This window comes from Antechinus flavipes, chromosome 2, assembly GCF_016432865.1.
Source record: "Antechinus flavipes isolate AdamAnt ecotype Samford, QLD, Australia chromosome 2, AdamAnt_v2, whole genome shotgun sequence".
Taxonomy (NCBI): Eukaryota; Metazoa; Chordata; class Mammalia; order Dasyuromorphia; family Dasyuridae; genus Antechinus; species Antechinus flavipes.
The window spans coordinates 611,524,778-611,538,181 of record NC_067399.1 but is presented as its reverse complement, the minus strand read 5'-3'; the positions used below and the strand labels follow the sequence as shown (position 1 = coordinate 611,538,181).

At 33.8% G+C, this 13,404-nt stretch overlaps 1 protein-coding gene across 1 annotated transcript in view; it reads right to left on the bottom strand.

Moving 5' to 3' along the window:
* Positions 1-13,404, bottom strand: part of TBC1D12 (TBC1 domain family member 12) — a 129,849-nt gene that overhangs the window by 16,957 nt on the left and 99,488 nt on the right. Inside the window, exons 8-11 of the mRNA XM_051981685.1 lie at positions 12,573-12,667; positions 11,565-11,636; positions 4,838-4,966; positions 4,437-4,546 (exon numbers count right to left, since the gene is read on the bottom strand). Coding sequence (XP_051837645.1) covers positions 4,437-4,546; positions 4,838-4,966; positions 11,565-11,636; positions 12,573-12,667 — 406 coding nt within the window. The remainder of the gene's footprint in view (positions 1-4,436; positions 4,547-4,837; positions 4,967-11,564; positions 11,637-12,572; positions 12,668-13,404) is intronic.

Sequence of the window (13,404 nt, the reverse complement as noted above, 5' to 3'; positions counted from 1 at the left end):
CTTGTGTCAAATATAAATTTCCTTAATTAATAGTGAATCTATTCTTATTCATTATCTCAATTGTAGACCATCTATTTTCATTTTAATTCTTTCATTTAATTTGGCAATGATTTTGATGTTTCCTCTGAAAAGCTGATGGCTCAACTCTACATAGTTGATTCTCAAGTAAACCCGAATTGTGGTGGTGGCAATATACATAGAAGAAGCAAGAATTACAGAAGTAAAAATCAAGTGAACTTGGCAACTGACCAGATGTTGAAAGAAAAGAAGATATTAGAAGTAAAGATGACTCCAAGAATGAAAGCCTACTTGAATGGAAAACTAACAGAATTACAGAGCTAGAACTATAAGAAACCTTAGCTGCCGTTTGGTCCTACTCGTTCCTTCTGAAATGAGACAACTAAGAGACCTCACAGCACTTTGAGGATATACAGAGAGTAAATGGAAGAGCTGGTACTCAAATTTAGGTCCTCTAACTCCAAATCCAGTTCTCGTTTCATTATACTACAATACCTCCTAAATTAGCTCCATTAAAACTGTTAAGATGGAAAGAAGAGGGACAAAATGAGTTCAGTTTAAGAGTGTTGGGAGTCAGGCACAAATCCAAGGCAAGATTTTAAAATAAATACAGTTTTATCAGATTTTTCAAAAGCAACATATTGTCAAATGCTGTACAGATAATACCTTACTATTCAAACACTGCTTATTCTGTCTCTGACTACTTCCAGAACCACAGAGCTATCTTCATGCCATGATTCTTTTCTCTAGTCTCTGCCTCTGGGGTTCAGGACTGACAAATTTCTAAGTGGTTTTTCTCCTGACTCACATCTTTCCCAGCAGCCCTTCTCAGTAGGTTTTCTTTGACACTGCTCTCTTCTGTCCTTCTCTCTTTCTTGCTTTGCTGTCTTTTTCAGGTCATGTCTACTGTGGGTCTCCCCTTAGGCTCTGTTCTGTACCCTCTTCTCTCCCCTTAGACTACTTCCCTTTGAAGTCTCACCAGCTTCCCAACTATCTCTGTACAAACAATTCTCAGATTTTGTTGTTGTTGTTGAATCCTCCTCTCTCTTATGACCTCCAGTCATCACTTTCCAACTACCTATTGGTTATTTGGAACCAAATGGACATCCTACACTCAAGCAAGTCACAGGCCTGACCACCTGATCCCCCACTCAAACTCCATGTCAAATATTAAATCCTGTATTTGGCTTTTAGAGCCTTCTCGAATAAGGCCCTTCCCAGCCTTTCTAGTCCCCTTCTACATACTCAGCACTCCAGTGCCATGGGCCTCCTTGTTGTACATGATATTCCCTCTGTGGACTTCATAAGATTTTCACTGGCTGTTCTCCATTACTAGAATGGTCTCCCTCCTCTCCCCATCTTCTGTCTCTCATGTTTCTTGGCTCCCTTTTCAAGATTCCAGATAAAGCCCACTTTCTGCAAGAAGCCTTTTCCAATTCCCTCTAATGTTGATGCCTTCCCACTGAGATTATCAGCAATTTGTTTTATTTACATCTTGTTTGTGCATAGTTAGTTGCATGCTGTTTCCTCGATCAGAATGTGAGGTCTGAGGACAGGGACTGGTATTTTTAAAGAGTTTTTTTCTTTTGCTCTTTCTTTGAATCCCCACTGCTTATCACAATGCTTGGTATCAAGTAGATGCTTGTTGCTATGACTTGACTTTAGATATACAATGGTCTTTAAATGTTCTCATGTATGTCCTACTAAAAAATTAAATATCAAATTCTTCACTTTTATCTCACTAAGTGATGTTCAGGCTTTACCTGGAAGAATTTTAAGTAATTAAAAATTGTGAGATTTTAAAAATTAATCTGGTTGAACTTAAAAAAAATAACAAACCTAAAGTTATAGCTTTTATATCTGTATAGTTAGACTAAATTGTAGATTTTTTTAACTTTTAATTTTTTTTTCTTAATTACATGTAAACATTTTTAACATTCACTTTTTAAAATTTTGAGTTTTAAATTCTCTCTCTCCTTCCACTCCTTCCTTGAGAAGGCAAGCAGTTAGACAAAGAATATATATATCCAATCATATAAAATATTTACATTATTAGTTTCTGCTATAGAAAATGCAGACCAAAAATCCAAGGACCATAAAGATTAAATCAATTCCTTCTCTAGAAGTGGATAGCATTTTTTAAAAAATCTTTTTTTTTTTGGAATTTTCTTGGATCATCACTATATTGCTTAATCATTCATAGCTGAACACCCTACAATATTACTGTTACTATGTGCAATGTTCTCTTGGGTCCGTTCACCTCACTTTGCATTGGTTCACATAAGTCTTTCCAAGGTTTTTCAGAAAACATCCTACTCATCATTTCTTATAAGCACAATTCAATCATATAGTATAATTTACTTAGCTATTCACTAAATCATGGGCATCCCCTCTCTATTTCTAATTTTTTGACACAAAAACAATAGTTATTTTCTTTAATCTCTTTCAATATAGACCTAGTAGTAGTATTAATGGATGAAAGGGCATGAACAATTTTATAACTCTCTGGGCATGGTTCTAAATTGCTCTGCAGAATAGATGGATCTGTTCACAATTTTGTAAATAATTCCTTAGTGTCTCAATTTTTCCACATCCCCTGTGAAGCATTGTTATATTCCTTTTCTTTCCTATTAGTCAATCTGATAGGTATGAGATAGTACCTCAGAGTTGTTTTAATTTGCATTTCTCTAATAAATAGTGATTTAGAGCATTTTTTCATATAACTAGAGATAATTTTGATTTTTTTACCTGAATATTGTCTGTTCACATATCCTTTGACATATATCCATTGGGAAATAAATAGTTCATATTCTTATGTTCTTGAGTCAGTTATCAGAGAAACTTGGGATAATTTTCCCCCCAGTTTCCTACTTGTCATCTAATTAATCTTGAGTGTTTGTGCAAAAACTTTTAAATCTGATATTATCAAAATTATCTATTTCACATGCCCGAAGGCTCTCTTATCTTTTGATTGGTAATACATTCTTTCCTCATCCATAGATCTAACAAGTAAAATTGCTTATCTAATTTGCTTATAGTAACCTTTATTTTCTAAAACATTTTGACTTTTGTTCTGGTGTACAGTACAAGATGTTGGTCTAAATCCAAACTACTTTCCAGTTGTCCCAGAAATTTTTGTTAAATTAGCATTCTTGTCACAAAAACTTGGATGTTGGAGTTTGTCAAACACTAGATTACTAAGATTCATTTACTACTATGTATTGTATATGTATTATAGTCCATTGATCAAATAGATTTCTTAGTATGAGATTGTTTTGATGACTGTCTCTTTGTAATACAGTTTGAGATCTGGTACTGCTAAGCTATAGTCCTTCACATTTTTCTCTTGATGTTCTTAACCTTTTGTTCTTCCAGATGAATTTTGTTATTTTTTTCTAGCACTATAAAATAATTTTTTGGTAGTGTGATTACGTTGGCACTGAATAAGTGAATTAATTTAAGTAAAATTGTCATTTTTATTGTATTGGCAGGCAATCAATATTTATAGTGTTTTATAACTGTGTTCAGATACTGGGTTTATCTTGGCAGGTAGACTCCCAGGATTTTATACTATTTACAGTTATTTGAAATGGAATTTCTCTTTTTATCTCTTACTGCTGGACTGTGTTGGTAATATATAGAAATGCTGATGATTTGTATTTATATCATGAAATTCTGCAAAAGTTGTTCATTTTTTAAACTAGTTTCTGAGTTAATTTTCTATGATTCTTGAAGTATATCATCATACTATCTGCAGAGAGTGTATTTTAAACAAATTGATTAAATCAATGATATGGCTCTCCTCTGTAGAATAATACATTTTAATATTTGTTCAGAAAATTCTCTAGTATTACAGAGCAGAAATTTTAATTATTCACTTCTACCCTGACAGTCCGTCATGGATTTAACAACCTCCTGCTCTGCTCCTTGGTTACATTTTAATCACATTGTTTCCCAGTTAACTAGTGGTGATGCTACTGCTGCTGCCACTACTGCTATTGCTATTACTATTGCTACCATTGCTGCTGCCAGTGCTGCTACTATTACTACTATCTCTATTACTATTATTCTAAGCACATTTTTTATTAAAAAGTGAATTAGCAGATGTTAAATAGATTAAAGAGGATCAGAAGCAGATAATCCTCTATGATTCAATCAGAAAAAATGAAAGAAATTGAAAAAAAAGGGAAAATCTTTAAAGGAAAATATAGGTATTAATAGAGAATCATTTAACTTTGTCCAAAACAACTATCTGTGGCTTCCTATATATCAAGGGATTTACAAAAACCTAACTCCTTTGAATAGTCTGAATGTTTACACAAAATACAATCCTGTAAGACCCAACCTATTCCCACAGGATGCTATTTTAAATTACATATTCTAACTCTGGTTATAATGAACCATGCTCAATAACTTACCAGTCTATCAAGTATATGTCAGGAGTAAGACTGTAGGACTTGAAGTGAAGAAACAGTTTGGAGAGATTTTCTTCAAAAAATACTTCAAATGTTGCAAAATATTTCAACATCTGCAAATAAAGATATCAGCATATTGATATAACTTAAAACCATAGAAAACTCTGATAATCATAGAAATAAATTCCTTATTCAGGTTTATCAACATAAAATATTGCTCCATTGCAACTCATTCCAACTTTCCTTCCAATCATGCATGTTGCAGCAATACAATTTAATGTTTAGTTCGCAGAATAATTATTCTAATGTTTCTATACTTACTTTTCATTGTAAAAAGCATTTAACTTTTAGGACACATTCAAAGTCAAAATAAAAATTGCTGTATCGCTATTAAACATCCTTACCATACTATGATCTACACGGAAAAAGGCCAACTGGCATGGCTTATTCAAGAGATTTGCAAAAGCAATGAAAGCATCTGCTTCTTCCAAGTTGAGAATGAGTACTGCAGCAATGAAGGACATCCCTTGGACCTTCAACAAGAAAAGGCACTAATAAGTTTTGTGTAGAATAATCATCAGACTAAGTCTAATTATAAAGAAGTTATGTGATTAAATAAGACAAATAGGAACCAAGAGTTTACCATAATCTTATCTCCAATTCAAGTGACATTTTTTTAAAAAATAAATTTTACCTGTTACAAAGTCTCTTACAATGCATAGAGGCAGTAATCAGACATTTGTCCCTCATAACTTGGTAACTCTTACCCACTTAGCCTAATGTTTGTTTCATTTCAAATTCCCAGCTAAAAATCTTACTTTTTTTTTTTTTTTTTTTTTTTTTTTGCTGAGGCAGTTGGGGTTGAGTGACTTGCCCAGGGTCACACAGCTAGGAAGTGTTAAGTGTCTGAGATTAAATTTGAACTCAGTTCCTCCTGACTTCAGGGCTGGTACTGTCTGTCTCCACTGCGCCACCTAGCTGCCCCTCTCCCTTTATTTTTTAAAAGTGGATGACTGATATCAGGGTCATTTCCCCCCAGAGTTGTTCCAAATCTTTTCCACTAACCTCTGAACTGAAGAGAAGAATAGAAATTCTTCTGGGTTCTAATTCATCTTTAACCTGCTATTTTAATGAAAAATAGCTTTTTTGTGAGCTCCCTTTTCTCCCATTTGCTATATCTTAAAACTCAGACATCACTTATTTTCTCCTTTACTCTTGTTTCTGACAAGAGTTGACTTTCCTATTCCCTAAAGTCAACTCCTTGACACATACCCAGAATTGCACAACATACTCCTCTTTCCTGAGGCTCACAAATATCCCCAGGCCTCTTCCATGAAAAAATAAAACAAAACAATGTTGTTTAATTCCTCAAGTGAAAGTCCTTACTCCTTCCTTTCATACTCACAGAAAAAGCTGTTTAAACCCACAGCATCTACTTCTCAAATTTATGTAATCTGGCTTTCTTGCTCATTTCTCAACTGAAACTATTCTTTTCAACGCTAACCAGCTATCTCTAAAGGCATTTCTCAACTCTCAGCCTTCTTGAATCTTTATGAAAACAAACATATGACACTCCCTTTCCTACTTATCTTCCCCATTTTTCTCTCTTTTTGGGTCTCCGGGGCACTGGATTATTGTAAAAAGGCTTATTATTTGGCTCCTTGCCTCAAATCTCTCCCCACTTCAAACCATCCTCTAAATAACTGCTAAATTGATTTATTCCTACAGGATACATTGATGTCATTGTTCAAAAGTACCATTGCTGAAAAGATTCCAGTGCTTCCTTATTACCTCTAAAATCAAATATAAAAATTTTAGGGACATTTAAAGTTCTTTATAACTTGGTTCCAACCTATCTTTTAAAATTTCTTTATATATTGTTTCTCCATTATCACTTCTATTTGATTTGTCTCCTTCTATGTATTCGGAATGAAGTATCTGCATGGTTTCTCTATTATTATTCTGTTGTTGTTACCCTTGGATGCTCTATTTATTTATTCTTATATTTTTGTGGTCTGGAATGGTTGAGAAGCAAATAATTTCTTCAGGTCTGGTTTCTTTATGAATGTTTTCAGTGCCTCCTCTATTGAACATCCATATTTTTTCATTAATGGTTAAGCTCAGATATGCAGGGTAGGACACTTTCAGTGGCATCTTGCTCTTTGAAACATTATTCCATCTTCTGTACATTCTGGAGAGAGTAAAATAGTTTAATTATTTGTTTTTTTTTCATTATTTTATATTTGTAGTTCTTTCTTTCCTCATCACATATAATTTCTTATCATTGTAACTGTTAAATTTAACTACTATGTGCCTTAGGAGTTTGTAGCCTGGGTTTTTATTTGGAGGCAATCTGTGGATTTTTCAAATGACACTTTGTTCCAGGCAGTATTTTTATTATTTCTTGTACTGTGGTGTTCAGATTCTTTGACTTTCCATGTTTTTCTGTGAGTTCTACATTCTATAAATTGTATCCACGTATACTGTCTTTGAGATCAATGTTTTGCTTTTTTGGAGCTCATGCTTTCTTTTAATGATTTTTTTTTTCTTCTTTCCTTCCTGGTTATCGTTTACTTTTATTTGAATTTCCACTGAAGTAATTTTTTCTTGTTTCTTTGGTGAGATTTGCCACCATTCATTCATTTTTTCTATTTTGTCAACCTTTTCTGTTGTGCTGGTCACAAATTCTGTTTTCTCTCTTCTTCTCATTTAGGGGCAGCTAGGTGGCACAGTGACTAGCACCAGGACTGGAATCAGAATTTCTAAATTCAAATTCAGTTTGACAACTTCTTAGTTATGTGACCACAGACAAATCACAACTTCTGTTTGCCTCAATTTCCTCATCTGTAAAACAGGGATAATAGCTACCTCAAAGATTTGATATGAGAATCAAATGAAATAATGATAAATTAGTGCTTAGCATAGAACCATAATAAGCTATGTAAATAGTTTTATGTAAAGGCTAGTTGTGAGCCTCATCATCATTATATAATTTAGAAGCAATCTGCTGCAGTTCTACGATCTCATGAGAATATCAGAGTCCTCCACCTTATCAGGTGCTATTTCATCTCATCTTCTTTTTTAAAAAACAATATTTGTTCACAGATGCCTGAAATTTTTCCCTGATCTAGATGGAGGTCATCCCTCCTTCTTTTATGATCTCTTTTGATTTACTTGCCTTTGCTCAAGATCTCGTTTTCTTGCTCCTGGATTTTTGCTAATTTCAGTCTTTTTTCCCTCCTTTTCCCTGTTGCTTATTTTCTATCTCCTCTGTTGATGGCAGTCTTCTGGGGGCTGGAGCTCATCTCAGCCTCTTCCCATAGTTCATCAGTTCCATATGCATCAAGAGACTGAACCAGCTCCAGCCAGATGCAGACTTCACACTGTGTTGCACAGCACATACTCATCCTGCCTTTCTATTTAGCCTGGAGAGTGTTTGAGGTGGGGGTAGGTAGGTGGGATACATACAATTGACTCTCCTGCATGCCTGTGAGCTGGACCCTGGTAGGATAGGAAGGGGGACGAGTAAGCCCATCAGGAGCGCCTTCTCTGCTCTTTACTGTTTTGCCTCATCTGGGGTTTTGGTGTCAAACTAAGGAGAAGCTTAAATAGCTTTATTTCTAACATGAGAGATGATGAAAACTGCAGAAAATGTCTGGGTCCTCAACCTTCTTGGTTACATGACCTACAGTCTTCCTCTTCTTCACATTCTCTTCAAAGCAACCCAACTCCCAATCCTGCTGTTCATCTCAAACAACACTCCATCTCCCATTTTATTGTTTTTGCACAATCTGTTTTTCTCATAAATGGAACTCCCTCCCTCCATTTCTATCATCCAGGATCCTACCTCTTATGCCACTCCCTACATGAAGCCTCTCCATGTAACATGCATTTTTTTTGTAAGAGTTTTATACACATTTATATGATTACAGAGGAGAGGCAATGTGGAAAGTTGGATAAAAGCCAATCTTGAAAAGCCCAGGCCCCACCTCTAATGCACCTGGGTGCTGGCTGTGCACCTCTAGACACACATCACTCAACTTCTCATGCTCTGAGAATCTTTCCCTCACACTAAAAGAAAAGTGGCTGATATTTTCTGGAATAAGGAGTTTCCTGAAGGAGGAGTTCCCTATATTTGCAATAAAAGCCTGGGCCAATCTGTAACCCTAAGACCTACCCTTACATGTAAACATGCTATCTTCCCTATAGAATTTAAACTCCTTTCATTCCCATCTCAGAATTCCAGCGTCTAAAATAGAACACATAATAAATATGTTAACAAAAACATTCTCTGCCCTGAAGAGATCACATAGGGAGTGCTGCGTTCAGTTCTCAGTGCTATACTTTGGGAACAGCATGAATAGACTAGAATGCATCCACAAAAGAGTGACCAGGTCAAGGAAAGGCCTGATGGTCAATAGAGCAACAAATAAAACATTTATTAAATAGTTATAGCATCAAATACTGTGCTTAGCACTTAGAAAACAAAAATAAAAATCAAACAATTCTGCCTTCAAGGAACATACACTTTGTACATAGAGACGCATTTACAGAAAAGTAGAAAGAAGGTAATTTTGTGGGGGAGTAGGAAGCAGTAGAAGGTGAAAGGAGAATGATGTTAAGAAAGGTATCATATAGAACGTGGCAACTGAGTTTAATCTTGGAAGAAAACAAGGGATTCTAAGAAGAAAAAAATGACATTCTAGGGATAAAAGACCAATTTTTACATCGTGTCATGTATGAGAAATGATGAGGCTAGTTTGACCTGTACTATAGAAGCACAAAAGGAAGTAATGTTTAAATCTGTAGAAACAAGTTTTGTGGGTTTTTTTTTTTTAAATAAATGCTTTAAATGCCAAACAGAACAATTTATAGTTGATTGTAGAATTAAGAGTAATTAGAATTTATTGAACAGCGGAGAGTAACAGAACTGTGCTTTTAGAGATAATATTCTGGCATTTATTTAGAGAAAAGGTTGGAAAATGGAAAGAATTGAAGCAAGAAGACAAATTAGGAGACTGTCTAAGTGAAAAGTGATGTGAGCCTTAACTAAAGTGATAGCCATGTGGTTGTACAAATTGGATTGGATATAAGAAATACTATGGAGATAGAATTGATGGAACTTGGCAACTGCCTGTATATGTAGGGAGGGAAACAGAAAAGCTGAAGATAATGTGGAAGATATAAAGCAGAGTGATTAAAGGATGATAGAAATAAAAAAATCTGAAACTAAATATGTTTAAGGAGTCTATTTGGGGCATGTTGAACTAAAGGAACTAGAAATGCTCAACCTGAATAAGAAAAGACTGATTGAGAAATGTCACATGAAAAAGAGATTAGACTTGACTCAAGAGAACCGAATTAAGATCAAGTGACTATGTATGGGGGAAAAAACTTCCTAATCAGGATTATCTAAAAAACAATTGATTGACTTTAAAGGTAGTAAGATTTTTTTTTCCTTACTGAAATGTCTTCAAGAAAGGTCTGAATAGTTATTTGTCAGATATACTGCCTTGAAAACATATTATGTTCAACTCAAATAAATACTGTATCACAGAATAAGATGACAAAAATAATAAAAACAGAAAAAATGCTTAAGTGGATGATCTATAATACATATTGTAGGATTCTGGCTTTTAATCCATTCTGCTAATGTTGATCTATAATACATAATAACCAAAAATAAATTATAATAGAAAAGTATTGTGAACAAAGAGCTCAAGGAATTGCAAGTAAATAGGCAATTCAAAGGTTCTTTTTTGAATAGATTAAGAACGTTAATAAAAATTATAAGCAAATCTTCTATATTAAAGAGGAGATCTGATTTCTAGCCCTAGTTCTGTTACTTGCCACAAACTTTTAAGCATTAATTTAAGATCTTTTTTTCAGCATTTTTTTTTTTTAGCATTCCATGCTTTAGTCACTTTTTTTCATCTATAAATTGAGTAGTTTGCACAATTTCTGAAACTCTTCCCAAATTTATGAAACTTTTTCAAGTTACTAAAAATCACTTTAAGTGGAATACACTGTCAACTATTAACTATGATGATATTAGTCAATGTAAAACAACATAATAAAATCTATGGGGGCTAATAGACCCACACATGTAGAAGACCTACAAATTTAAAGGCTAGCTACAAAGTTTATGTATTATATAATAGTGACTTATTTGGGACTCAGAAGACTGCTTAGTGTCCCAGGCCAACATAGAGACTTTTTAGCTCCCCTTTTTAAGAAAATAGATGAAGCCAGTACAAAAAAGGCAGCATAGTATAATATGGTGGCTCTCAAAATATGATCTCCTGGGAATCCCCAAGATCCTTTAAGGGCATCTATAAGGTCAAATCTATTTTCATAATAATAACAACATTTTAATTTTTTTAACATATTAAATATCAATAGCTATAACCACAAAAACAAAAGCTCTTTGGGTCTTCAATAATATTGAAGAGTACAAAGGAGTCCTATGACCAAAAACTTTGAAAATGACTAGTGTAATGGGTCAAGAGTTAGCTAGGGAACCTGAATTCAAGTCATGCTCTGATCAGCCATTTAACCTCAGTAAAACATTTCTAGGACAGTAAGGAGGCAGGGAAGGTTCTTTTTTACTGCAAAAGAGAGGGAGTCTCCTATATTAATGAATTCATAGATCCAGATCCAGATCCAGGTTCAGACAATTCCATAGTCACTTTTATATATTTATGTATAAAGTCATTTAATATATTTGTATAGATAATATATTTATTTATTTCATAGTCATAGATCTAATATGCATTATAAGAAAATCTGTGCAACATACTAAATTGAGTCTTAATGGGAGATAAAAATGACTATGACTTGTTCCTTCTAAACATCACTCTCCCCACTCCATCTCACCTCCATCCATGCCTACCCCATCACTTCACAACAAACTAGCTGGCATGTTCTCTCAGAAGGCCACTTTATGCTATGATCTGGCAAACTGCAATTAAGTTGTTATAAATTCTATGCAGAATGTTACATCAAGTGTTATGCTTAGGGCATATTAACAAAATCTAATATGTATATATGCATATCACCCAAAGGCTAATGCCCATGTTTCATTGTACAACAGAACTAATTTTCTAAAACGGAAGTAAGGAAAATACTTACATAACCAACATCAGGCCTGTAACACGTATATGCTCCTAAGATACTATGTAACACATCATGATAAGGACCACCCTTAATGGGAGGAAAAAAACAAAGTTATTTTTTGAAATTGCATATCAGTGTTTAGATCCTGTATTTTTAATCTTCAAATTCTAAGACATCAGTTTTAATACAGTTCCTTTAAAAAGAGCTTTTCCATTTATTCAACTGTCAACATTGTTCAAAATGAATTTTGTATTTCTGCAATTATTAAGAAAACAATTCTATAATGATAGCTAAACAAAATGCATTCATAATTTACACCATTTAGATAATTTAAATAAAAATGTTTAAATTTTTTCCATGATTTAATAGATCAAAATGTACAAGTGTCCAAATTCAGTAGAAAACAATAATAAATGAACTCCAAAATTGTATTCACTAATGCTAAAGACCATTGGAAATCTTGAGTAACATGAATATCAAAGAAGAAATGGATGTCCAAAATTACGATAACACTGTAAAACATAGCCAACAACAATAAAATTTAAATTTAACAATCCTGATTTTTAAACTAAAAACCAATTACATTAACAAAATCTTGAATGCATGTTATTTAAATATCAACTTTTGAGGCTTTGTGCATGACAGATGCTCATGAAATACTTTAAATATTTTTGACATAAGTTTCTTTACATTTTTCCTACTAATACAGAGAAAAAGTCTAATAAGCACAGAAAAATATCTAACAAAATGCTTAGTTAAAAATAAGAATTTATTTAAAATCTATTCAAAAATGCTAAAATTTTATTACAAGTACGTACCACAGTGCTTAGCCCAGGATAGGTGCTTAATGAAGTCTTGCTCATTAGCAGCATTAGTTGTTAAATATTTCGAGCAGCTTTATGAAATTAGCTTCCTCTTTAAAATTTTTGTATTTTTAAAAATTTAGCCTTTTTATAGACTATAGTCTGCTCTCTTGGTTATTATGAGAGGAATAGTTTTTGTAAGCTGGATGAAAGACCTCACCTTCTGAAAGATGTAGAGAGAAGGGAATGTGCGAGATATATCCAGTTTAATTAATTCCAGACTAGCTTCTCGGTCAGCAACTGATACACCTACATCTGGCAAGTAAATAAAATAAAATAATTACTTGGCTTTCACACTACCTAATATTATGTACAAGGAATAAATATATGAGATGTGTTTAATAAAAATCAAAAGAACTAAAGCTGAATTATCAAGAACCTTGAGAAGTTACCACTTTACTTAAGTGATTCTAGTATCTAATCCATTCAAAGAATTACATGGCATGATGCCTAATTATTATTCCTTTCCAGGAAATGAAAACACTCTCTCAAAAGTCAATATTGCCCAAAGTGATTCATAACTTTTTCTTAATATAAAACAGAATGGGGTCTTTGGCCAATCACCTTTTTAAACTAGAGATCATCTGTTCAAAATGACAAATACATTCATCATGCAGATCTGAAAGGCTATTATTTGCATTAAACTAAAAAGATGAAAAACAAGCAAGCTCTTGAGAGTCCTTCCTGCTCTCATGGGGACCTTACATCATCCAGTCCAATCCCCAAACAAATGAGGAAACTGAGACCAGAGATTAAACGACTTGGTCCAAAGTCACAGAGCAAGTTAAGTAACAAAATAGGCTTTGGAATTCAGGTCTTTGGACACCAAATCTGATGTTCTGGGGTAGTCTGGAGTAGTTCAATTGTATGGTAGATGGAGCACCAGCCCTAGAGTCAGAAGGCCCTGAGTTCAAATCCAGCCTCAGACACTAAACACTTCTGGATTGGGTGAGCCCAACTGCCTCGCCAAAAAGCCAAAACAAAAACCAAAC